The following is a 27051-nucleotide window of genomic DNA, read 5'->3' as shown; positions in this document are numbered from 1 at the left end:
TGTATAACAGCCGCTCTTTTTCCGAAAACTGTACAGAAAACAAGCCAAAATACAATAACAACGAAGAATAGGCTAATAAAGCACTTGTATTATCTTCAGTCTCCTAACAGTTTCAAGGCCAAGGCAGAATTGTCACAAAAATCTCCAGTAATAAATAATTAGTGATTCATGATCTACTGGAATTTACAAATGCACGCGGCTTGAGACAATGGAGACAGATAATGAGGCAGCGATCCTATGTAGGATGAAAAACAGCGCAATGTTTACCTGAGTTAAGGCTTTAAATTAACTGCCTTAGAATGTTTCAATTATTTTGAAAATCAGACATTTCATTACATACTTATTCTTCTTTTTGACTGCCAAGTTTAAAAAAATTCTATCAAGCGCTTTTTACTTTGCGATAGTTTTAGTAAGCGAAGGCCCATTTTCGATAAAAGAGCGAAAGAACACTTCATAGCAGTTCGTATTCAAGCCAACGTTTCAAGAAATCAAATGAAATGATTTCTCTGAGATTTTCTCCCAAGGTAATTAGATAGTACAAGATTCACTTAAGGCCAAAATGTTACTTGTTCGAACCTTGTGAACGTTTTCTCAATAATGTTTTAAGACTGCTTTGTTTTTGTTGTATTTTAGCACCTAAAAACTTCATCCAAAATTTTCTCGAAAACGCTCTCATAGAAATTCTTCAAATTTCGCAGACCTTGAGAAAACTATGTCAAGTCCAAGATCTAGAAGCCTTTTTTCAAAATTATCCCTCTATTACAAGAAAATCGGTCTCGTGTAAATTGGGTGATGACGTCATTATGTTGCTATGGTTACTCCGATTTCGATGAAACTTGTCTCATTCGAAAATTTCATGTTTCTTTAGTACAGCTGTATTGATCGATTTTCAGTCGGATTGTTTACGGTGGCGTACAAGTTGCTCAAAGTTGAAAGGTTAGTCACTCAAAAATCCGATCGAGCCACCTTAATGCAATAATACATTCAGTCGGTGTGTGGTCGTTAATGTTGTGCTTTATATTGTTAGAGATGTTTCGCATAAGCCCACTTCATATGCTAATGATCCGCTATTAGTGGATTTAGCAGAAATACCCAGGAGACTACCCTTTCCTTTGTTTAAAGGAGGTGAATAGAACTTTGTTGGGCGGAATATTTATTGTCGTTATAAAAGAACAACCAAGCAGTTGGAAACCTATGGCGTCATCCTAGGTGGTCCTAGGTGGTTTCGGCCAGTCGTTGTACAAGTCGTTGCAGAGGCATGTTGTGCTATTCAGACTATTTAAACCGAATTCCCGCAAAAGTAAAGTTGAGTGAACTACAAAAAGCTTAAGATGTTTTGAAAATATTTTTCATTAAAAGTTAACCGTGATTCCAGTGGGAATATGACAAAGAATTCGGAAATAAAGATGATTTTGTGTGAGGTAACACGAAACATGGATGAGCGCATACATAATCACGATTCGCAAGAATTTTTTATCAAAGACTGCGAGTCATGGCCCAGCCGTTAGTTGTTGTTGTTGTTGTTGTTGCTTTTCTTTTTTGCCCGTCGCATTTCTGCGCAAAATAGAACGCTTTATTTTAATTGACAAGAAAATGATCGTCTTGAACAAAAAACAACGGCTTGTGCATGTTCCTTTGCAATCAAAACTGGTCTCCTGAGTAATTCTACTAAATCCACTAATAGTAGATGATTAGCATATGGAGTGGTCTTATGCGAAACATCTCTATTGAACCACTGATTTAGTGTCTTCAATCATCGGACAAAAAGGTAAAGGTAGGTGTTTATTTCAGTTACTTCCACATTCAAGATACGCATGGAACTGTTCCGTGTGGGTGCTAATTTGGGAACGCTTGTAGCAAAAGAAATTTGCTTAAGACCGAGTTTATGTCCGCATTTCGCCGATAAAACGTTTCTTGAGTGTCTACACTATTCCGTACTTCGAATTCTGTAATGGACTTCGGGTTCGATAGTCACGATAGGAAATCATATAACCTTTTTTGAGAGAGAAAAGCACTTTAAAATTGCTTATTTCTATGAGCAAAAATGCAGTTAAATTTCGGTTCCTTCAAAACGAACGAATCGGACATTCGCAAACAACGGAATAGAAGCATGCGAAATCACACGTGCACTGTGAAACTGAAAAAATATAAATATTGTAGCTCCTCTGGGCGCGTCAGGCATTGCTTGTTCTCTGTAGCTCGCGACAGAATCGCGCTTACTTCAGTCAAAAACTATTGTCACTGAACACTTGATTGCCGGCCCAGGAACACTGGGGTCTCACTGTTAAAATTCATCATTAACTCGGGTAAACAAGTAAAAATACAGAGGTAGAAAGGTGGGAAAATGAAAACAAAATATTGATTTGCATGCTAATTTAACATTGCTAAAAATTATTTACGTATAAACATTCAAAATATTGTTCATTTTAACGTAGAGTCAACATCAAAATCTTACTCTAGTGTAAAATATGGTACTTTTCCAGCAACGTTTGGGAAAATTGAAAACATTTAGCATCGTACCACCAAAGAAACACATAAACGGTTAAAAAGAGTTTCTTTAGACAATTCAGTGGTTATTAAGTAATATATCAAACACGACAGAAAGTGCATGGTATGACTGTTATCACATCTCCAAACGCGGAGGTTAAATTCAGGGTAAAAGGCGACATTGTACTCCAAGTGAGCAAAACGAGAGAGACCCTGGGAACGAGGTTGATCACTATGTTGTTTTCTAGGGCAAAAGACACTTTACCCCCAAAGTAACTTTCGTAACCCAGGTGTATAATGGAGTGAAATCGGGATCAGAGAAGCTCCGGCCTGATGGGCCATTAGGCTCCAACGCAGTTAGCAAATGGCAAAGAATATATATTTTTATCGAAGACTCGACTGATAAGAAAGAAGGCAATGATGGCTTCAGTGTAGAAATGAAATCTTTTTAATTTAATTATATTATATATTTTTTTTTCTCGAGTGCAGGACTCGATCGATTTCATTGTCAAATGGATTTCAAATGGCTTGTCATTTCCATCACTTATACTCCTGAAGATAAAATGTTTTGAAAAGATTTTATTTGATTCATGTTGTTTTTTGCAAATATCATGAACTATATCAAGCAATGATCACAACCCCAACTTCAGAGCTCTTGAGCCCGCTTTTTTGTGGTCAGTACCAAACGCGAACTCTGGGCTTTGTTTTCCGAAACAATCGAAAATGTTGTTATTAAAATGGTCGTGAATGTAACGAATGAACGTCAGCAGTCCCACGTTGATATTTGCATGCAATCTGTTGTCGCGTGACTTTTGCATGTTTTAGCATGCTTTTAAAAATATACATATATCTGTGACTAAAAATTCACGCTTTATGTTCAGAGCCTGCGATCAAGCGTTCTTTCCTCCAGCCGCGAAGAAAACAAGAACGCCTGATCGCAGGTTAGTTTCAGAGTCGAGATCGCTGTCGGAGTAATAAGCTTCTACTAGTACGTACTACAATAAAATATGTTGCCCATTTAAGAGCAAGTTTGTAGAAGAATCGAACAAAAATTGTTTTTTGCGGCAATTCTTAAAATACAGGGATTTCGCTCATCTTCTGCATGAAGGTAGTCCTTATTAAAACTAAAAACGTTATGTTGTTTTTTTCTTCAAATAGTTTTATTTTTCTAAGAAAAACGAAATTTTCGATTTGACATCTAGACTCGTCTAGACTCGATTGAGAGGGTACAAATTGGGTTGAAAATTGACCATTTTCAATCGATTCGTATGTCAAAACCATCACGCGCAGAAAAAAATAAATACAACCGGTCTATTGCATGACTCTTCCTTGTCCAAATAAGCATAGTTTCAAGAGTTTTGGTTAAATCTAATTATTTTACGGTAAACAAAACCAAACTATTCTCACACGAAATGAAAGTCGGTCGGTCAAAAGAATCGTCATTTTCACTATGTGCCTTATCTTAGAATTCCTTGAGATAAATATATTTCAGCTGTAGAAGGATGATACGTTTAAAATATTTAAAGTTTTATCTAGGTAAATGATTAAGCACTTGTCAAAAAATTATTCAAAATCGTACAAAAACGACAAAAAATCACGCAAGCTTTCGAATGCGTGACCAAAAGTATTACCACCGTATTTGTTCTTTAAATCAATTTAGTCGCAACACTAGCAATACCAAGGCATAAATCATAATAAATATGTTCACCTTTGCTTGATTATGATATCCTGTCCCATGCAATACGTTTTTTCCTGTCATTTCTTCAATGGCTTCCCGTTCAGTTCGCATGCCGCTTGTCAGGATTCCGTCTGCGACTGGTGAATTTGAAGCAACCACCGATACGAGTTTAACCAAATATGTATCGTCATGATTAACGAGCCCTTTTTGTGTTACTTGATTAAGCCGTATTTCAGGTTATAGCCGGCAAAGCGTTTTCGATAAGCCACTTTGCAATGCCTGTTGGCACCGTTATTATTCGAAGTGAAGTATAAATTTGCATACTTTCAAGACAAGCGTGACAGTTTTTTATACTTAGGGGGTGGGGTGAGGGAAGAGTCTTAAATTTTTAAATGAATCAATGGTGTGAAAACGTTTGGGGATGAATTGTCACAAACTCGTATTTGCTACGTGATTTACTTTACTTATAAGTTCTGCTTACGCTCAAAATCAAAGAGAGAAAAACCGTAAAATATTGACAAAAAGCCGCTGTCAGGAAAAAGTGTTGTAATCTATTAAATTTAGACTTTCTAAAAGTCGTTTGCTTCTCGTTTCCGGTTTGGTGGTAGTCTATAATCTACTAATTGCTAGTTGCTCCTTCTATAAAAACCAAAATGTATATTCATATAATTCAGTTATGTACTTCGTTATTCTCCAAAACAACAAAGTAAAATAATTGACCTTGTGTGTGCGAGAATTCACGTTGTTTACTTTTAGGAGACGAGACTAATGTAATTTACTAAACTCGATCATAGATGTTTGAATGATTTCTTTTTTCTCACGAACCATTTGGGGAGCAACCGGCACAACGCAGTCCCCGTAAAGTGCTTTTTCCTTCAGTTGTCTGGTGAACTGTTGGAAAACTCCACATGTTCTCGCTGCACTTGGTGTACTCATGGAAGTTTCTTTTTCTTTTAAAACGATAGTTGGCAGTCCTTGCTCGTATGATCGACGCGATAAAAGTAAATTAATAACCGAGGTCCCTTTGCTGTCATGTAACAAGGATATAGAAAATCATAAGTCCCTCTGGTCTTTTGCTGGTGTTAATGGCGAACAGGAACTTATTCTCCTTAGAGCAGGTATCTTTAACAAGCAACAGGATGTTAGCGCTTTTACTATCTGTCCCTTTCATCGATCCGAGCTTGGAATTGGCGAAAAAGTTCCAGTTCATGCAAAGTTCCTCACGATTTTTGCTTATCACAGTAAAGGGAAGACTTCTAAAGGAGATAGAGGTGTAGGAAGAGAAATATCAAATGTCATATTCCAAAACTGGTATCCTTGTTCCCGTGGAGTCAGGTATGACGTTGTGAAATTCTTTTACATTCCCATGTAAAATACGGTATTATTTATAGTCGTGTCTCGTTTATTTCACTGCTTTAAATTGAATTATTGTTCTGTGGATGCTTCCTTCCGTTAGCAGTTTACTAAACGGTAAAAAGATTACTTACAGAACAGTGGTCAGTAGACATTTCTAATTATTTCATTCTACAAAGAAATATCCGACTCAAAATTATTTTATTTCAAACGCCAAACTTTCTGTTTGTATCGAGAGGAGACAGAACCGGGACCTAGTGTGTCATCTGTTGCCTTAGCTGAAAAAAAAGGAAACAGCGCCTTGATCGTTTGTTTAAAAAAAACAGCAACAATAACAAAAAAAAAGATGGTGATTGTCTCTTTTTTTTCTCATTTTGAGCAAATCACGTAGTAAATACGAGTTTGTGACAATTCATCTCCAAACGCTTTCAAACCGTCGGTTCAGCTAAAAATTTAAGACCCTACCCCCACCCCACCCCCTTAAGTATAAAAACTGTCACGCTTGTCTGGAAAGTATGCAAATTTATACTTCACTTCGAATAATACACGGTGCCAACGGGCGCTGCAAAGTGGCTTATTGAAAGCGCTTTGCTGGCTTTAACCTGAAATATGGCTTAATCAAGTGACACAAAAAGGGCTCGTTAATCATGACGATACATATTTGGTTAAACTCGTATCGGTGGTTGCTTCAAATTCACCAGTCGCAGACGGATTCGACAAGCGGCATGCGAACTGAACGGGAAGCCATTGAAGAAATGACAGGAAAAAAAAACGTATTGCATGGGACAGGATATCATAATCAAGCAAAGGTGAACATATTTATTATGATTTATGCCTTGGTATTGCTAGTGTTGCGACTAAATTGATTTAAAGAACAAATACGGTGGTAATACTTTTGGTCACGCATTCGAAAGCTTGCGTGATTTTTTGTCGTTTTTGTACGATTTTGAATAATTTTTTGACAAGTGCTTAATCATTTACCCAGACAAAACTTTAAATATTTTGAAAGTATCATCCTTCTACAGTTGAAATATATTTATCTCAAGGAATTCTGAGATAAGGCACATAGTAAAAATGACGATTCTTTTGACCGACCGACTTTCAATTCGCGTGAGAATAGTCTGGTTTTGTTTACCGTAAAATAATTAGATTAAACCAAAACTCTTGAAACTATGCTTATTTGGACAAGGAAGAGTCATGCAATAGACCGGTTGTATTTATTTTTTTCTGCGCGTGATGGTTTTGACATACGAATCGATTGAAAATGGTCAATTTTCAACCCAATTTGTACCCTCTCAATCGAGTCTAGACGAGTCTAGATGTCAAATCAAAAATTTCGTTTTTCTCAGAAAAATAAAAATATTTGAAGAAAAAAACAACATAACGTTTTTAGTTTTAATAAGGACTACCTTCATGCAGAGGATAAGCGAACAATTTTTCATAGCATTACCGAACGTTGTCGGATTCTTCTAGAAATCTCCTCTTAAATATTCCAGAATAGTTGTTCCGTACGTCAAACGAACAATAAACAGCCAGTGGGAGGGCTGATTTTATGTCACGCAATGTTTCCTCTCACGAAGGAAATGCACGACGTGGTCTGCCGGCGAAGAAGGTTTAAACGTTGAATGCCCAGCGGCAAAACTCTGCTTATCAAAGATTCTGGAACTAGGTTTGTTGCAAATCAGTAGCGTAAATTTTGTTGCGTAAAAACAGTTGTGCGGTCCGTCGACTGCCCCACAAACATTTATAGAATACCTTCTCTGAATAGGTGTGGATGATCGACTTTTTTAACGGCACTCAGATGATTTGTTTTCGTTTTTAATTTTGATCTAAATCATGACTAGACGCTGGGAAGCGTGCGAGAACAAGCTGGCCTTCCCCACAAGATTGTTTATCTTTTTCCTGATTGTGTATCCGAGTGGGCAGGGCAACAACAAAAAAACAACTACACGAGCGAAGCGAGCGGAGGCGGCGAGCCAAGCGAGCGGAGCGGGGCCACGCTAAACTCGCTTCGCTCGCCCTTCACGGCTCGCTTAGCTCGCTAATCAGTATTTTACGCCAAACTCCACTTAGGAGCATGTGCGCAGGTTAGATAACAAAACGACAGCGGCATAACTGAACGTTCCGAGAAACTTCATTATCTTGCGGTCGTGAAGCTTCTGTTCAATACTTCGCAGTTTTTCAGTTTCACCGGCGCTGTGTCTCTACCGGCTACGGATACCAACTTTACGGGTGAAAACAAATAAAAATGTTTTCAATAGATAGAAAGAATAACCGGCACGCATACATGCATGCACAGGCGATGACGCTTTACAATGATCCCAGAAATTGCATTTTTCTTATTCATTTTAATTTTTATTTGCCTTGACTACAAAACGAACCTCCAATACATTACAAACCTACAGTATGATAAGATAAATACATTAAATCATTATGAACTTCGTCATTTAGCAACAGAAAGGCCCAGGATTGATTTCCACACCTAGTCGATACTGAAGATTGTGTGACATTTCCGTATTGAAATGGTCTGAAATGTAATGAAGTCAACACCGCTTACTAGAATCACTTTCATGCATTTATGCAACTTATCAAACAAAACATTTTAGATCAGCTAAATCAGCAATAGGGTAGAAGTTCTTTCTTAATTCTGGCTTCTCGTACAAATAGGAATACGGATACCGTCACTGTTTTGTTTTTAATGGCTTGAGATAAATACCCGAATAAATATTATCAAAAGCAGTAAAATGAAGATGGCGAGTCGCGAAGGGAAAAGAAAAGAAAATTAACTTAAACTTAAATATTATCGACAACAATGCACGTCAAAGCAAACAAAGATTTCAGATAGCTCACCTTTGCAATCTAATCAAGATACTGCTGCCATCGGTCTCCCTTTTGGAAAGGTTTCAAAAGTTATGACACTAACCGGCCTTCACTCGTCAAATTCAACATCAGTCAAGTTAGTCTGCCATCACGTATGCCGACTTCGAATACACGTATAACGGTAGAAAAGTTCTTTAAGCGAGCTCACAATTATCCAGTACATCATTCTCCCCTGAACCCAAAACTCTGTTTAACTGTACGTTAGAAATCAAACGCGTTTTGCCGATGGATGCTCTTAAAGTTGATTCAGTACTCATGACAATCAAAGATGGCGTACCGAAACTGAGTAAACAACAAAGTGCCTAGTTCCCAGTGCTTCTCGGTTGGAGTAATCGTAACATTGCCCGTCCACGGGCCACAGCATATAGGCGTCACCGCCTAAAAAATGGATACTTGCTGGAAAAATAACATGCATTACGTTCAACGGTCTTGGACTGATACGAGTCATTTAAAACAAATATCAGACCAACCCGGGCATTTTGGTTCAGCTTGTTCGTTTGCTTGCTGTTAGCTTCACCGGGGTTCACTCCAGTTAGCTGACCTTTGTTTGCGGCTAGTTTTTATTTAAGGGCATTACTATCGCTAAGTCATTTCGTCATTCCGCCGAATAGGGTCACCAAGTCCGACTCGTTACTCGAACTCGAACTCAACTTGTCGGGTCCGGCGTTCGTTACTTTCGAACTTTACGTATAGCTTTCCTTAGTGTTGCTTTGAGCATATTGTTACTACGTGTTAACTCTTCAACTCGTGACAAGTAAACATGTAAAACATGCTCCAGATGCTCGTCAGTTTACAGCTTTTTATTTTGGCTTTACTATGTAATAGTAAGCTCCTTAGTCCCGGATGAACGATCGAAGAGGGTGGGGGTCGTACAAACCGCCATATTTTGGTTTTCCCAAACCGAAAATTGCTTTTGTTATCTCCTAAAGACCGAAACCACCATAATGTCTTGACCGTAAACCGCCAGATAAATAGGAATGAACCCGCAAACAGACACTCAAAATTCGGCAGGTATTTTTGCAGGTTGAAGATTGCAGGTTGAAACAATCCGTTTATTCAAGTTAAAGTTGAATAAAAAAAGAGAATATATATAAAGGCTAACTGCAAGCAACCTAAGCTAATTTAGGCTAACCGGAGTGTTATTTAGGCTAACCAGAGTGTTATTTAGGCTAACCAGAGTGTTATTTAGGCTAACCGGAGTGTTATTTAGGCTAACCAGAGTGTTATTTAGGCTAACCGGAGTGTTATTTAGGCTAACCAGAGTGTTATTTAGGCTAACCGGAGTGTTATTTAGGCTAACCAGAGTGTTATTTAGGCTAACCGGAGTGTTATTTAGGCTAACCGGAGTGTTATTTAGGCTAACCAGAGTGTTATTTAGGCTAACCAGAGTGTTATTTAGGCTAACCAGAGTGTTATTTAGGCTAACCAGAGTGTTATTTAGGCCAACTGGCGGGCCAAGTAGACTCAAAAGTCGCTTTTTCAACCTGCAACCTGTAACAAAATACATAAAAATAAAATAAAATTAAATTAAATAGACCCTCATCAAACAAGAGCATCTTGTTTGGAAGAACATCTTTTATTGTTTAACCGCCTCTTTCGACTTTGCATTTTAATCTTGATTAAACACATTTCCATCCATCATTTGCGTTACCAACAGCCACCCTTGTCAAAAGCGGCCAATCACAAATTAACACAAACGCTTTGTGTGGCTTATTTTGTTTTTCTTGCGTGTACACGTCATAATTTCAGCGTTGATATGCACAAAGCGTTTCGCGGGTTTACCCTTTGGTCGGAGTGTTTTGACGCTGGAGACAATGGTAATCTTATGTCAAAGTTAGTAACTTGTTAAGTTAGTAGAAAGGTTTCATCAAATTCACGAAGCAAAGAATTTGATTCACTATTTGAATATATCACTATATATCTATTATATTTGCTGGTCTTAGGGAGGTTCGGCTTTAATGATATCTTTGCAGGCTATATTTAAACGCAGTGCCGTAGCATGTGGAGGGGCCTGGGGGTCCGTCCCCCCATCCCCCAAAAACGTTGGCAAACACAAAACAGAAATATGCAAAAGTCCGGAGCTTAGTTCCTTGCCCCCGGGTGGGGAATAGATATGCAAAAGTAGAACAGTAATATAAATGTTAGGATACTGTTGGATTCTTTTAGCGTAATAAGTGTTTTCCCAGTGCTTTCTTTTTAACGTCTTCCATCAAGAGTCTTGTACATTTCCCCTTTAAACTGCTCTCAGAAGGCTGGAAATGTTATTTTAGAGACCCCAGATTTTAAAACCTTCGGGGGGAACCATGCCACCGGACCCCGTTAAAAGCTCGCGCCTCCGGTGTTCCTGATGTGCCACCCCAATACAATTAACCCTGCAATGGCACTGTTAAAATTGAGTCTCTCCTAAGAAGTGTCTTGAAGTGCCCCTGTTCACATAAGCGATATTTTAAATAGCGACATAACGACACAACAAGGTCGCGCAAACGAAAAAAACACCTTACGTTGGCGTTTTATGCCACTGGCATAAAACACTAGAAAATTTACAACAATTATTCGTCAACTAAACGTTTGTTAATTTTAATTCTACTTCTTAGCATGCTCCGTGGCTACATGTCAGAGCTAAAGAGGCTGTTTCTGGCGAGACTCCCTGTATTACTCAAGAGAAAGTTGTTTTCCTCAATACGGCGTCAATACAAAGTACTCAGATTTGGTGTTTTATTCATCGTAATTGTTGTGTTCCTTCATATAAACCTCGTCACTCCTGGACGTTACACCGGCAACAAACCCTGGGGCCTGGCACCGAAATGCAAGAACTCCGAAGAAGAAATAGAACAACTAGTTCAGTTAACTTACAAAGTACATTCCATCTTGGAACGCATGGGGGTCGAAAGCTGGTTGATGTACGGTTCCATATGGGGGCCACTACGGGGTATAGAGGGTCCCCTCCCATGGGATGACGATGTGGATCTTGCCATAAATGGCGAAGGTAAATTCAGTGAAACGACGTTTGAAGATTTTAAAGCTTTGTTTGTAGCGCTTGGACTGTCGGTGGAAAGTAGACTGTGGCAGAGTTCGTTGATTGTTGTCTCCGAAAAAGATCGCCCCTGGCCAACACTGGATTTGTTTGTGTTTTACGATTATAACGGAATGATGGGTAGGCCTGGTGTCGAGTCAAGGTTGATGCCGATCAACTACAAACTGTATCACACGTTCCCTTCGATTTTGGTGGAACCACCGCTGCCCAAAGTCAAGTTCGGTTTTTTCAATATCTCTGTTCCAAGGAATGGAATGGAAATTATGAAACATCTGTATCCATACAATTGGTGGAAGGTTGTGAAACCAGCGGGTTGCCAAGATTAGTTAACTAATTTTGTAAATCCCCGATTAATTTCCGCGCGGTTTCATTGGACAAAACACATCACGTGGTGCAAAATCGGACGGCGGGTATCAGGCAATATACCCCGTCCGATTTGATACCCTTCGCCCAGTTTATGGGGGAGTGCAAAAAAAAAAAAAAAAAAAAAAATGAACAAAGCCATCTTTTCAGGTCTACAACTACAGAATGCAGGGCCACTTTTGAAGACGGTGTATCTGGTGGCTCGTTTGGCTCGGCAGTGGAAGTATAATAAAAAAAATAAAAAAAATAAATATGTGTTTATAGTGGTCATGCACTTAGCTTAATATCTCAACGAGATAGCTAGTTTACAGGCATGCCACTGAAACAGAGGAAACAAATAATTTATAAATGAACATAACAGGGTTAAAAATCCCAACTGGCAGGAGGCAGACCAGTTAGCTATATACAAAGCGTGGTCGAGGATTTGAACTCGGGCAACCGAGAAACAAATCCAGCTAGTGGCAAGGGCAGGCCTCGAACCGGTGAACTCCGGATTACAACACCAGCGCCCTAACCCACTCGGCCACGCTTGCCTCCTCGGTGTGTAGATTTAGTGGCTCGTTTGGCTCGGCAGTGGAAGTATTCGGTGTGTAGATTTAGTGGCTCGTTTGGCTCGGCAGTCACAAACGAGCCACCAGATATATCTGTTTTCAAGAGTGGCCATGTATTCTGTAGTTATGCCTAAATGTGCATTTATTCACTCGCAATTACGCCGTCATTATCAGTGTAGTTTTTTTATACTTTTTACCGCGATAAAGTGCGGTGTAAAAATTAATCGAAGGGTAATTAATTTTAAAACCTTCTTTTCTGGCTTTCAGGTATCTTGTAGGATAATGCCCTTGGTTAGAAGACTATCTTCAAAAAATCACAGTTGCACGTGCACTCGAAGCTTCGCTTCTTAATTAAATGTTTATTTTTTGAATAATCTTTTAGCCCGTGCATTACCCTCCAATAAACCAGCCGTCTAAAGGGGTATGATTAGTAAATAATTTGCACAACCTCTAAGTCCTTCTCAGTCTGGCGGGTTCAGAGGGAGACATGGCAAAATATGTTCATTTAATTAATATATGCATATGTCATTCGATTAGAAAATATTTTCTATATCGCAACTTTGAGAATATTTATATGCTCAAGTATTTTAAAGAAACATTCAGAATTCGTAAATATTAGAAGAATACAGAGGGTCCTGAAAGGGGTATTAAATTCCATTTCCCAGCCCAAATTTCGCCACAATCCCATTTCCCAGTCGATTGCTTTCACGATTTTCCAAAACCTAGGCCCAGTTCTATTGTTTATTTGTTTGTGGTTCCTAGTCCCCCTGTTCCCATTTTTCCACTTCAGGCCCCTCAATTCGAATTAGGAAATACAAATCACTTTTCTCCATTATTATCAATTATTGGGAATATATATTTGCATAGAAACAAGACGTTTATATAATATATTTAGTAAGAAAATTTACATTTTGTAAATTGTTTTGTACACATATAATAACTTGGTCTATTTCTACTAAATATAATAAAAAAAATTAAAAGAAACAAGGAAAAATGGTCTGTATTGCAGTTGTGTGCAGAAGTCCATGTTCCAAAAATTTTTTTTGTATTCACGTGTTCCCTAAAAGTATTTCTTCGATTTTGTTGATCCCTGTTCCCAGAAATACGCTTTTGTTCCAGTGATCCCATTTTTATCTTCCTTTTGTTTTCATGTTCCCAAAACGTTAATGGCCATGTTCCATTGTTCCCTGAAACCACTGGGGAGCCTCAACGATATGAGAGCCAAAGGGCTAGACAGCCAGCAGACAACGCGAGGAAAGGCGATTGAGTTTAGCTCGGAACGCTTTATACCCCTTAAACATTAAACATTATCCTGGTCCAGAGGTTTTCCGCTTCTTCTTTCTTCTTCTTAAGCGAAAATTTCAAATTTGATTGACAAACAGAAAAGAGAAAACATCTGGAACCAGGCCATTTGAACATGGATTTCAAGTTTACCTTTTTTAAAATTGCCGCGCGCTCAATTTCAGTTGCATCTATACGCCAATTTTATACGCGTGGACAACTGAGCATTTGAATCTCAACATGCACTGCTGACTGAAATCTGTCGGCGCAGACAATAACTCCAAACCGTTACCAAGACAATATTCTATCTTATTGTAATTCTTAATTTGTCTGTTTTTGTCCTTTTTTTAGCTTTTTACACTTCTATTGTATTTTAGTTTTTAATTCTTTTCACACCCTCCCTTGCATATATTTCCAACCACGCGCTTTATCTTTTTTACATTCGTCAAAGGCTATAGTAAAATAGCCGAAAGCTCATATTTTTTTCTTAACTTTTTAAACCAGAGAACGCTATTTTACACTTTTAATATGTCTCACCCTGGTTGCAGTTCAATTTGAAATCTTATTTGTCACGATTTTCAAGTTTAAGGATTACTCGTCAAGTATATTGCATAAACAAGCCCGATTCGGCTGCCAATCACATTGTTGTAAGACGACGTACATTTTGTGGCTGCGTCTGGTAAAGTTTTCTGCAGAAGTTGAAGGAAGTTTGCATCGGTTTAGTAAGTTTTCTACTTTCCAAGGAAGAAATCTAAAGACTTAAAACTTTGCCTTTTTGAGATATCGCCAATTAAGTGTTTGCTTTTAAAATGTAAGCTTGGATCCTGCTTCTGGTCCAATCTCAAAAGCGTGCAAAGTCTTCTCCTTCCATGACCGCTCACAAGACAGCTCTTCAGTCTATCAAGGCTCGTACTTCCTAACCCGTGGCTACCACAAGTTCTAAAAATAAAATGCAATAAAAATGATATAACCTTCAACGGCTATTAGCGTTAAAGGGACTACCGTAGAATTCCGGTTATAAGCCCCCCCGCTTATAAGCCCTCCCGGTTATAGGCCCATCATCCTGGAAACAAAAAAATACAACCGGTTATAAGCCCCCCCGGATATAAGCCCCCTCTACCAGATAACAGTACTGAATAGGGCTAAATGTTGCTTTATTATGTGTTTTTAACTTAAAAACGTATTTCCCTCAACACTCCCGTGGCTCGTTTTGAAACGTTTTTTTCATTCCGCTTATAAGCCCTCCCGAATATAAGCCCCTCCGCTTATAAGCCCACCCAAAACCCCTTACGAAGTTGTATAAGCCCAGGGCTTATAACCGGAATTCTACGGTATGTCACGGGGATTTCGCAGCCGGATTTTTGGTCTAAACTGTTTAGAAACAAGTGGTAGGTAATTTTACCCATGAAAAACATTATCTTTGAACAATTAACTGAAGATATAACCTTAAGTTGGGGTTAGAAATCAAACTCCGTCAACTCCAGCTATAAATGTTGATTTTGTTTTGAAGACCGCTTTGAAGGCGCGCGGAAACAACTTGAAAACGTTCGGCTAACGTTTTAAAATTGCAATCCATTTCCATCCGAGCCATCCGCAGCCAACGCGCTTTTAAACAGTTTCAGTGCTCTGACATAGCAATTGTTAATAAAAATGGACCACTATTTTTAAGTTTCCTACGACATAAATATAAATTTAGGCTGTTCAAAAATCTGGTAAAATCCGTGACATAGTCCCTTTAATTCAATAATACATTCAGTTCGTGTGTGGTCGTTATTGTTGTATTATATTGAACCACTGATTTAGTGTCTTCAATCATCGGACAAAAAGGTAAAGGTTGGTGTTTATTTCATTACTACCACAGCCAAGATAAGCGTGAAACTGTTCCGTGTGGGTGGTTGTTTGGGGACGTTTTGAAGCAAACGAAATTTGCTTATATATAACCGCGAGTTTATGTCTGCATTTCGCCGATAAAACGTTTCTTGAGTGTCTACACTATTCCGTACTTCGAATTCTGTAATGGACCTCGGGTTCGACAGTCACGATAGGAAGCAACATATAACCTTTTTTGCGTGAACGAAAAGCACTTTTATTGTTTATTTCTATGAGCAAAAATGCAGTTAAATTTCGCTTCTTTCAAAACTATGGAATCAGACATTCGCAAACAACGGAATAGAAGCATGCGAAATCACACTGTGAAACTGAAAAAGTATAAATATTGTAGCTCCTCTGGGCGCGTCAGGCATTGCTCGTACTCTGTAGCTCGCGACAGGATCGCGCTTACTTCAGTCAAAAACTACTGTCATTGAACACTTGATTGCCGGCCCAGGAACACTGGGGCTCACTGTTAAAATTCATCATTAACTCGGGTTAACAAGTAAAAATACAGAGGTAGAAAGGTGGGAAAATGAAAACAAAATATTGATTTACGTATAAATATTCAAAATATTGTTCATTTTAACATAGAGTCTTCATCAAAATCTTACTCTAGTGTAAAATAGGTACTTTCCAGCAAAGTTTGGGAAAATTGAAAATATTTAGCATCGTACCACCGACGAAACACTTTTAATAACGGTTTAAAAAGAATTTATTAAGTCAATTCAGTGGTTATTGATTGTTTATTAGGACTTTCATGCTGTTTCTGGTAAAAATCAACAATAAAAAAATACAGTAAGCTTTTAAAAGCAATGGTACCAGGACCTGCCAGTCCTGTCTTCAAGGCGCTTGAGCCCGCTTTTATTTTGGTCAGCACCAACAACGCGAACTCAAGGGTTTTATTTTCCGTAACAATCGAAAATGTTGTTATCAATGGCTGCGGTCACATCTACGACGTATTTGTGTCCAGTTGTTCCTCTATTTTTTCAATTTTTGCACGGCATTTCGGCGTTGAAGAGAATAAAATGAAGTAAGGATGCTAGAAACCGAAGAATTCGAGCTTAATTTTTGCTAACATTGATGTTATGTAATTTCTTGGCATGTTGTTTTTCTTGTTTTCCTTCCCTTGACGCTTTGTTTTGCAAATTTATGTTCATCTCGCACGTGCGAAAAGAATTGTCGCATTCTGATTGGTTTTTCGTTTGTAAACTTAAGACTAACCCATGAACCTTGCTTGGGTATAACTATAGTTAGTGTAATGGATCAGCGAGGCGTAAATTTTCTAACTATAGTTAGGACGAACAGAGAAGCGGTCACATTACCGAAATAGCTAACTATAGTTAACGTCGTCCAAACTATAGTTAGCAGTCTGGATGTGACCGCAGCCAATACTTGTACGTCAGCTGTCCCACGTTGATATTTGCATGCAATGTGTTGTCGCGTGACTTTTGCATGTGTTAGCATGCATTCACGCTTCAGAGTAACCTGCGATCAAGCGTTCTTTCCTCCAGCCGCGAAGAAAACAAGAACGCCTGTTAGCAGGTTAGTTTCAGAGTCGAGATCGCTGTCGGAGTAATAAGCTTCTACTACAGCGGAAACCCGATATAACGATCCTCGATATAGCGATATTCCCGATATAACGTTGAGAATTAAGCGAACCGAACGTAAATTCCTCCCGATATAACGATATTATCAGTACACAGTCACAATTTATTTGCAAAACATCGAATTTAATGCAATCTCTAACGCTTCTGACAACGGGGTTTCACTGAACGTACTACGGCTGCATTCATTATGTATGCTACAGGGGGGGGGGGGGGGTAGAGGATTTTTTTTTTTCAGCGGCTCGTTTTTTATATCCCCCCCCAAGGTCCATACAAATTTTCATAATCCCCCCATGCAATCAGCCGAAAAATGAATACCCCCCCCCTCCTCCCTCACAAGAAATATCAAAATAAATATCTGTATAATAGTACACTACCTTATTATAGGAATATAATGAAGTATTTTAACAACGCGAACAAAATTTACGCGTAATAAAATTAACGCAAATTCAAGAAAGGTTCTGGTTAAATCCTTATAGTAAAAAAGTTAACATCAATAAAATTAATGCGAATTTTTGAAATTCGCGTTAATAACATGCATTGTTAATTTCCTATAATAAGGTATATATGTTTGAGATTTCCAGAGACATGTTTAATAACAACAACATCGAGAGAGTTTTGACAGTTTATGTCAGTACCTATGCCAGCCAATCTAAGTAGCACAAATTAGGTATAGATAGCCTGCCAGCTCGTGTACGAGTACTACCAGGAGTATTGACTGTCACTCTCGTCGACAAAAGCAACAACCTCATCATCATCATCACTCTCACTATCACACTCATCCACGGATTCATCTCCGCTGTTGCCATCCTCTTCACCCTAATTTTCCGGCGTTCAGCATCATTCCTCTCAAGTGCGACATGTGCCATTATTCTCCTTATCTTATAATTTTTCTTCCCAAGGAGAGAAAGTTTATGATGGTCTCAATATTTGTTAAGTTCTTCGACGTATAGCTTGTTCATATTTTCAAACGTGGACGTGATAGTTTTCCAGTCATATTGTTCATATCCTTTCATTGAACATTTAAGTGCACATTTGTTGTTCAATTTCATAAAACTGTGCACTGAATTACATTGTTTTCTTTTGCATTCATTGATTCAATAAAGTTGCACTGCTTAGACTGAGGTTGCATTAAATGTTTCCATTTTTGATGTTTTACTTTCTATGCTGTATCGAAACATTACATCTACAGGCCAGGTACACTACTTGAAAACTTCAAATAGCTACTATAGTCTCTCAGAATAATAGAGGTACCCTTGTTGCTTACAATCCTTGAAAGCAGCTGCTGTATTTATCTTTTTTTTTCTTTCACTTTTTTAAAACTATTACAAAAGCTAGACAGAATCTTACAAAAAATAAGCATCCCCCCAGTAGATATTTAACAATTTTCATATCCCCCCTTTTTTTGCTCTAAAAATTTGAGAACCCCCCCTAAAATCCTCTGCCCCCCCCCCCCCCCTGTAGGATACATAATGAATGCAGCCTACAATAAAATATGTTGGCTATTTAAATATACCAGAATAGTTGTTCCGTACGTCAAACGAACAATAAATAGCCAGTGGGCGGGCTGATTTGTTTGGAGTTTCGCTCCAATTCTGTTTTAAAATGTCACACAATGTTTCATCTCATGAAGGAAATGCACGACGTGGTCTGCCGGCGAAGAAGGCTTAAACGTTGAATGCATCGCAGCAGAACCTTGCTGAACAAACATACTAGACTGAGGTTTGTTGTCCATCAGTAGCGTAAATTTTATTGCGTAAAAACAGTTGTGCGGTCCGTCGACTGTCCCACGAACATGTATAGAATACCTTTTCTGAATAGGTGTGAATAATCAACTTCTTTAACGGCACTCACGCAGTTGATTTGTTTTCGTTTTTAATTTTGATCTAACTCATGACTAGACGCTGGGAAGCTAAGCGTGCGAGAACAATCTGGCCTTCTCCACAATTAAGATTTTTTTTTCCGGATTGTGTATCCGAGTGGGCAGGGCAAAGAAAAAAAAAGAACAAATACAAGAGCGAAGCAAGCGGACGCGGCGAGCCAAGCGAGCGGAGCGGGGCCACGCTAAACTCGCTTCGCTCGCCCTTCACGGCTCACTTAGCTCGCGTATCAGTATTTTATGCCCAACTCCACTTTGGAGCCTGTTGACAGGCTAGGCCTTAACAAAACGACAGCGGCATAATTGAACGTTTCGAGAAACTTCATTTATATCTTGTGGTGGTGAAGCTTCTGTTCAATACTTCGCAGTTTTCGTCGGCGCTGTGTCGCTATCGGCAACCTGTACCAATTTTACGGGTGAAAGTAAAATGTTTTCAATAGAAAGAGAGAAAAAATGGATACTTGCTGAAAAATAACATGCATTGCTTTCAACGGTCTTGAATACGAGTCATTTAAAACAAATATCAGACCACCCCGGGCATTTTGGTTCAGCTTGTTGCCTGTTTATTTTCATTGTTTCTCATACATAACCAAGTCAATTTGCATTTGAAGTCGCTTTCTTCGGGGGTGATCCTTTTCGGCGGAAATGCAGAACGGCAGAATGACGGTACGCCCGTCACCAGTTTGTTAGCTTCACCGGGGCTCACTCCAATTTGCTGACCTTTGTTCGTGGTAAGCTTTTATTTGTTGGTTTAGGGCAATACTATCGCCGTTCCGTCATTCCGCCATTCCGCCGAATAGGGTCACGAAGTCCGACTCGTTACTCGAACTCGAACTCGAACTCATTAACTTGTCGGGTCTTTCCGAAACGTTCGTTACTTTCGAACTTTACTTCACTGCACTTCCCTGACTTTATATTTCGCTCGATTTCTTCAGTTTCTTTGGCAAGATTACCAATTGCCCTGGCCGGGACTAGCTACCTCTTCGATAATGTTGCTTTGAGCATCTTATAAATAAATAAATAAATAAATAAATAATATCGAATTTTTAAACAGGATGACCCTTCAGTACATGAGTACTGTTATCAAAGGGGTCCTGTAAAAAGAAAAATATATAACAATATAAAAATAAATCATATAAAAGGATAAAAAGTTAAAAAGTTAAAAATCTATTAAATTATGCTTACCTAACCTATAAAAGTAATTCGTTTAAAGACTGCCTAAATAAAACCCTGGTGCTAGTTTGCCTAGTTTTTAAAGGTAAAGAATTAAAAATATTTGCACCAGAGAAATAAAAACTTTTTCGTGCAAATTCAAGTTTCACTTTAGGTAGAACAACAGTGGCTCTACAGTTCCTCGTATCACGATTATGAGTTAAAAAATTAAAATAGTTTTTGTAAGGGGTGCAAACGTTGCCTTGTAGGCAGTCAAAAACAAAATTACAGGCTTTTCTCATTAGAGTGTTCTCGACTGTGGGTAGGCGGAGTTCACAAGTGAGACATGTAGTATTTGGCAGAATGGTCCTGTGACTTCGTTGTTCCAGGTCTCTGATTTTGCGCTTGCGTGTTTCTGACCAACCAAGCGTACTTTGACCACAGTAAGTGAAAATGGGCATGATCATTGTCCTGTAGATGCGTTCAGCGCTAAAGACATCAATGTTAGAACGGATTCGTCGTAATAAGTTTACTCTCCCAGCTGCTTTTTTGTACGTTTTGAAAAAGTGCGTGTCAAGATTTAGTGTGGGATCTAGATGAACGCCGAGGTATTTGTAGGTTGTTGTCGTGTTTATGCGGCATCCGTTTACCGTCAAGTTTAATTCTTTGCCATCGAAACAATTTAATCTTTTCGCTGTTCCAAACAACATAACTTCAGTTTTTCCTTTTTTAAGATTGATGATAAGTTCATTGTCTCTAAACCAGTCAGTGAGACTTTTGATGTCTTCACCGAGATTATGTTGTATAGCATCCAAGTCTTTCGAGGAGGTGAAAATAACTGTGTCATCTGCGTAGGTGATAATTTTGGAGTAACGAAGCGGCTGATGGACGTCATTAAAGTGAATCAAGAACAATAGCGGACCTAGAATACTTCCTTGGGGAACACCTGTGAAAACAGGATTAGGTTCAGACAGCACTCCTTTAAATTGGACGAGCTGCTTCCGGAGAAACAGATAATCCGTAAACCAGTTCAGTTCATTGTCCTGTATGCCATAACAAGACAGTTTTTCTAATAAAACTGAGTGGCTGATGGTGTCAAACGCCTTTGTTAAGTCAATGAACACAGCTCCTGTAGCTTTCCCGCCATCTGCTTCTTTCCGGATTAAGTCTGTAAACAGAGTTACCGCCAATTCAGTTGAGCGATTAGATCTAAAACCAAACTGGTGTTCGGAAATAAGGCCGTTGCGTTCGAGATGTGTCACAACTTGCTTATAAACAGCTCTCTCCAAAATCTTTGACAGAGTAGGGAGAATTGAAATTGGTCTGTAGTTGTCTATTTCTGCCGTAGAACCAGACTTGAACAGAGGGATCACCTTGGCCACTTTCCAATCGGTTGGAACAACTCCAGTTGCGAGGGATAAGTTAATGATAAAAGTTAAAGGCTTTGTGATGACTTCTGCGGCATCTTTAAGTAATCCAGGGGGCAGATTATCTAGACCAGTTGCTTTCTTTCGTTTAAGTTTTTTCAGCTCCCTCAGAATATCTGCTTCTTTCACAGCTCTGAAAAGGAATTTCTCTTTGCTAAGAGGGGGTTTCGTTCCGTTAGGTTTGCACCAAACAAAGTCACGAAGCAAAAACGACTTTCTTTTCAAATTGATGGCAGCGTTAGTAAAAAAGTCACAAAAACCATTTGAGATGAATTTCTTATCGGTAGACTTCGTTCCATTTATCTGAAACGCTGATCCTTGTTCTGATGGTAGTTTCGTTGGATACAGCTTTTTAATGGCACACCAGAATTTATCAGGAGAGTCGGCACTATCTCTTAGAATATCTTGATGATATTTGCTCTTGCATTTTTTAATAAGGCCTGTTACTCTGTTACGCTGTCGCTTGTACGATGACCAGTCCAATTCACAGTTAGTCCTGCGAGCTTTCCTAAGTAAACCATCCCTCAAGTTCATCTCCCGTTTGACCTCTTGAGTCAACCATGGGCAGAGTCTCCCTTTGACCTTCTTTTCAATAAGCGGCGCATGTTTGTCGATACACTGTTGTAAAATGTTCTTTAAAACACACCAGGCAGTGTTGACACAGGACGATGAAAAGACTTGCACAAAGTTCATGGAATTAAGCTCTTCGCAAAATAATTTTGCATCGTAGTTTGCAAAATTTCGGCAGGTAATGATTCTAGGATGATGTTTCACATTGTTTACTTTGCGAGAACAGCAGATCAATTCATGATCGCTCAAGCCAGCAGAGATTACTTTCACATGGTTGATTTTCTCGCGGGTTCGTTGCTGCAAATGATGTCAAACAAAGTCTTGGATTCGCGCGTAATTCTCGTGGGGGTTGAAATATCATAGATATTACTTTTCAACTCGTGACAAGTAAACATGTAAAGCATGCTTGTTTACAGCTTTTTATTCTGGCTGAATAGGGTACAAAACTCGGACCGGATCGGACCGAATCCACTCGGACCAGTAACGGGTGAACGATCAAAGAAGAGGGCTATTCTAGGGGGCCGTACAGTCCCCAAACCGCCATATTTTGGTTTTCCAAAACCGCAAATTGCTTTTATTATCTCCTATTAAAGGACCGAAACCCTCAAAATTCCTTGACCCTAAACCGCCAGATAAATACAAATGTACCCGCAAACCGACACTCAAAATTCGGCAGGTATTTTTGCAAGTTAATCAATCCGTTTATTCGAGTTGAAGTTGAAAAAAACCCATTATATAAAAGGCTAAACGCAAGCAATGTAAGCTAATTTAGGCCAACCGGAGTGCTATTCAGGCTAACCTGAGTGCTTAGTAGACTCAAAAGTTGATTTTTCAACCTGCAACCTGCTAAATTAATACCTGCTCCTTAAAATTGGCTTAGACCGCCAAACTGCCAGAGTATATTAAATAGACCCTCATCAAACAAGAGCATCGCTGGCATCGTGTTTGGAAGAACATATTTTATTGTTTAGCCGCCTCTTTCGACTTTGCATTTTAATCTAGATCAAATACATTTCCATCCATCATTTTCGTTACCAACAAATGTTTGAACATTTAGCCACCCTTGTCAAAAGCGGCCAATCACAAATTAACACAAACGTTTTGTGTGACTCATTTTGTTTTTCTTGCGTTTACACGTCATAATTTCAGCGTTGATATGCACAAAGCGTTACGCGGGTTGACCTTTTGGTTTTTCGCTGAGACATGGAATCTTATGTCAAAGTTAGTAACTTTCTTTATCCTATGAAAGGTTTAATTTCAACAAATTCACGAAGCAAAGAATCTGATTCACTATTCGAATTTATCACTATTTATCTATTATATTTGCTGGCCAAAGGGAGATTTGGCTTTAATGATATCTTTGCAGGATATAATATTTAAACGCAGTGCCGTAGCATGGGGAGGGGCCGGAGGGTCCGCCCCCCCCCCCCCCCCAAAAAAAAAAAAAGTTGGCTAACACGAAACAAAAATATGAAGAGTAGAACAGTAATAATGTTAGGATACTGTTGGATTCTTTAAGCGTAATAAGTGTTTTCCCAGTGCTTTCTTTTTAACATTTTCCACCAAGAGTCTTGCACCCATTTTCCCTTCAAACTGCTCTCAGAAAGCTGGAAATGCTATTTTAGAGACCCCAGATTTGAAAATCTCCGGGGGAGCATGACACCGGACCCCGTTAAAAGCTCGCGCCTCCGGCGCTCGTGATGTGCCATCCCAATACAATTAACCCTGCAACGGCACTGTTAAAATTGAATCGCACCTAAGAAGTGACTTGAAGTGCCCCAGGTCACGCAAACGAAAAAACTACCTTACGTTGGCGTTTTATGGCACAGGCATAAAACACTAGTGACAATTGTGAACAACACAACGTAACAATATAGCAGTGTTGTTATGTCGTATTATTAAACTAACCTGCGAATCTCTTTGCTCCTGGCCGGTTTGGCGTTTCGCGAGAGAACCCCGCTTTAGTGGGGTTCGTACATATGTATAAGCCTAACGAGTGGTGCATCCCTGAAAACCGGTTTTCGAAGAAACCTCGAAACTGATTCGATCGCTCGAAAGCGAAATAAGTCTAGAACTCCGATCCAGCTCTTTAGTCTCGAGAAAGTTAGCTGATAGTTTGGAAGAATAAGGCACATTGATTGAAATCAAGGTGTTGACTACAAGAAGAAACGAGAAAGGCGACTAAAAGAGCAGGTGTAAGCAGGTGTGATTGTTTTCTGCGCAAGCTAAGAGCAGACTTAGTCACAAACCGTACCCATTGATTCTGCTAAAATTTATAACAATTATTCCGTCAACTAAACCTTTGTTAATTTTCTACTTCTTAGCATACTCCGCGGCTACATGTCAGAGCTAAAGAGGCTGTTTCTGGCGAGACTCCCTGTGATACTCAAGAGAAAGCTATTTTCCACATTACGGCGTCACTACAAAGTACTCAGAATTGGTGTATTATTCATCGTAATTGTTGTGTTCCTTCAAATAAACCTCACCACTCCTGGACGTTACACCGGAAACAAACCCTGGGGTCTGGCACCGAAATGCAAGAACTCCGAAGAAGAAATAGAACAACTTGTTCAGTTAACTTACAAAGTACATTCCATCTTGGAACGCATGGGAGTCGAAAGCTGGTTGATGTACGGTTCCATATGGGGGCCACTACGGGGTATAGAGGGTCCCCTCCCATGGGATGACGATGTAGATCTTGCCATAAATGGTGACGGTCAATTCAGTGAAATGGCGTTTGAAGAATTTAAAGCTTTGTTTGTAGCGCTTGGACTGTCGGTGGAAAGTAGACTGTGGCAGAGTTCGTTGATTGTTATGTCAGAAAAAGATCGCCCCTGGCCAACACTGGATCTGTTTGTGTTTTACGATTATAATGGAATGATGAGTAGGCCTGGTGTCGAATCAAGGCTCATGCCAATCAACTACAAACTGTATCACACGTTTCCTTCGAGTTTGGTGGAGCCACCGCTGCCCAAAGTGAAGTTCGGATTTTTTAATATCTCTGTTCCAAGGAATGGAATGGAAATTATGAAACATCTGTATCCATACAATTGGTGGAAGGTTGTGAAACCAGCTGGTTGCCAAGATTAGTTACCTGATTTTATAGACCGCCGATTAATTTCTGCGCGATTTCATTGTACAAAACAATATAGCCACCTTAGAGCAGTTTTCAATTGAGTGTCGTCAAACCAAAACCAAAGTTATCACTCTGGCTAATCACAAAGGACACAGACAATCCAGTGAACTAATCAAAAATTGAAGCAAATACATGTTGCCGACACGAAGCGCGGGAAAACGTGCGCAAGCGAGTCACGATTGGTTTTGGTTTTACTTCTGATTGGCTGAGAAAGTGGCGAGTGAGTTTTAAACTAATTACTGAGCGTAGTAAGCCAAAACTAATGCAAACGCGAATTACTTTCGACACTCAAGTGAAAACCTCTCTATCAGGTCTAGCTTATTGATCAAATCACAGTGAAATAATACAAAACACGTATACAAATAAACTTGCCTTTATTTCACCCGCATTTACGCCATCATTATCAGTGTAGTTTTTTTTTTTTTTTTTTTTTTTTTTTTTTTTTTTTTTTTACTTTTATCCGCGATAAAGCGCGGTGTGAAAATTAATCGGAGGCTACTAAAATTAAAAAAAAAAAAAACACATTTTTTTCTGGCTTGCAGGTATACTGTAGGATAATGCCCTTGGCTGCCAGTGAAAGACTGTCCTCAAAATATCACAGTTGCTCTCGAAGCCTTGCTTCTTACCTAAATGTTCATTTTTTTTCGAATAATCTTTTAGCCTTGTGCATTACCCTCCAATAAACCAGCCGTCCGTAAAAGCATTGAGACTTTCATACGTTGTAAAATGGGTTTTTAAGCACCTTGTTTTTATTATTATTGATTACTAAATAATTTGCACAGCCTCTCAGTCCTTCTCAAACTAGCGGATTCAGAGAGAGAGAGCAAACATGTTTATTTAATTCAGTAATATATGTATATTATATGTTATTCGATTTGAAAATATTTTTCTATATCGCAAAATGTGATTACCGTAGTTGACGGCAACAGTGAGAATTGGAATATTTATATGCTGTTTTAAAGAAACATTCAGAATTCGTAAATATAAAAAAGAATACGGAGGGTCCTGAAGGCGGGTATAAAATCCCATTTCCCAGCCTATTGCGTTCGCGATTTTCTAAATCCCAGTCCAGTTCTATTGTTTATTTGTTAGTGATTATCAGTCCCAGTGACCCAAATTCCATTTTCCCAGTAAAAATTTGCCCAAATTCCAGTTCCCATTCAACCCCTTCAGGCCCCTCAATACGAATAAGATAATACAAATCACTTTTTCCATTATATTGACTATTATTGGGAATATATATTTGCATACAAACGAGACGTTTATACACAATATCTTTAGTAAGAAAATTTTCATTTTGTAAATTGTTTTGTACACATAAAATAAGTTGGTCGAATTCTACTGAATATTAAAAAAAGAAAAGAAAAAAGGAAAAATGGTCTGTGTGCTAAAGTCTCCTATTTTCTTCCTGCGTCGGAAAAGGGACATCCGTGCTACGGCGTCGTTTATGGTGTTCCATTCAGGGACCGTGCTTAGGCCTTTCTCGATTATGCTAGTAAAACTGGCATTTAATGCTACTAGAAATTCTCGCATAAAGCCAAAAAATGCTAAAATAATGCCTGTTTTCCTTAACTGAAAAATGCCACTTGAATTCCAAAAAATGCTTTGTTTTATTTCAAACAAAACGTACAAACTCTCACATTACATGCTCATATCAACAACAGGTGATACTTAATAATTGTTTGTTTATAAAAAAATATATAAAAAAATATATTTGTTTAAAAAAAAATTAATAAATAAAAAAACACACACACCAGTAACACAACACAAGTACACAAGTAACA

At 38.8% G+C, this 27051-nt stretch overlaps 3 protein-coding genes across 7 annotated transcripts in view; all 3 read left to right on the top strand.

The window, feature by feature from the left end:
* Nucleotides 1-16844, top strand: part of LOC144661404 (putative flavin-containing monoamine oxidase A) — a 137270-nt gene extending 120426 nt beyond the window's left edge. Inside the window, exon 12 of the transcript XR_013572268.1 lies at nt 16754-16844. The gene's annotated coding sequence lies outside the window, so the exon portion shown is untranslated. The remainder of the gene's footprint in view (nt 1-16753) is intronic.
* On the top strand, nt 1725-13315 carry LOC144661421 (uncharacterized). 4 transcript variants are annotated; one of them, XM_078522181.1, is made up of 2 exons: nt 1725-1774; nt 10993-13315. In XM_078522181.1, the coding sequence occupies exon 2, from the start codon at nt 10994-10996 to the stop codon at nt 11756-11758; it is 765 nt and encodes a 254-aa protein (XP_078378307.1). In that variant the 5' UTR covers nt 1725-1774; nt 10993; the 3' UTR covers nt 11759-13315. The 4 variants fall into 4 exon arrangements, with proteins under 4 accessions (XP_078378307.1, XP_078378306.1, XP_078378305.1 ...); XM_078522180.1 differs by lacking the exon at nt 1725-1774 and adding an exon at nt 6088-6327; XM_078522179.1 differs by lacking the exon at nt 1725-1774 and adding an exon at nt 7092-7187.
* LOC144661427 (uncharacterized) lies at nt 15430-26635 on the top strand. Of its 2 annotated transcripts, none has more exons than XM_078522190.1 (2): nt 15430-15460; nt 24456-26635. In XM_078522190.1, the coding sequence occupies exon 2, from the start codon at nt 24472-24474 to the stop codon at nt 25219-25221; it is 750 nt and encodes a 249-aa protein (XP_078378316.1). In that variant the 5' UTR covers nt 15430-15460; nt 24456-24471; the 3' UTR covers nt 25222-26635. The 2 variants fall into 2 exon arrangements, with proteins under 2 accessions (XP_078378316.1, XP_078378315.1); XM_078522189.1 differs by lacking the exon at nt 15430-15460 and adding an exon at nt 23562-24334.
* Nucleotides 26636-27051: the final 416 nt, after the last annotated feature.

Source organism: Oculina patagonica, chromosome 7, assembly GCF_052425735.1.
Source record: "Oculina patagonica isolate OP01 chromosome 7, crgOcupat, whole genome shotgun sequence".
Lineage (NCBI taxonomy): Eukaryota > Metazoa > Cnidaria > Anthozoa > Scleractinia > Oculinidae > Oculina > Oculina patagonica.
This window is presented reverse-complemented; position numbering and strand designations above follow the sequence as displayed.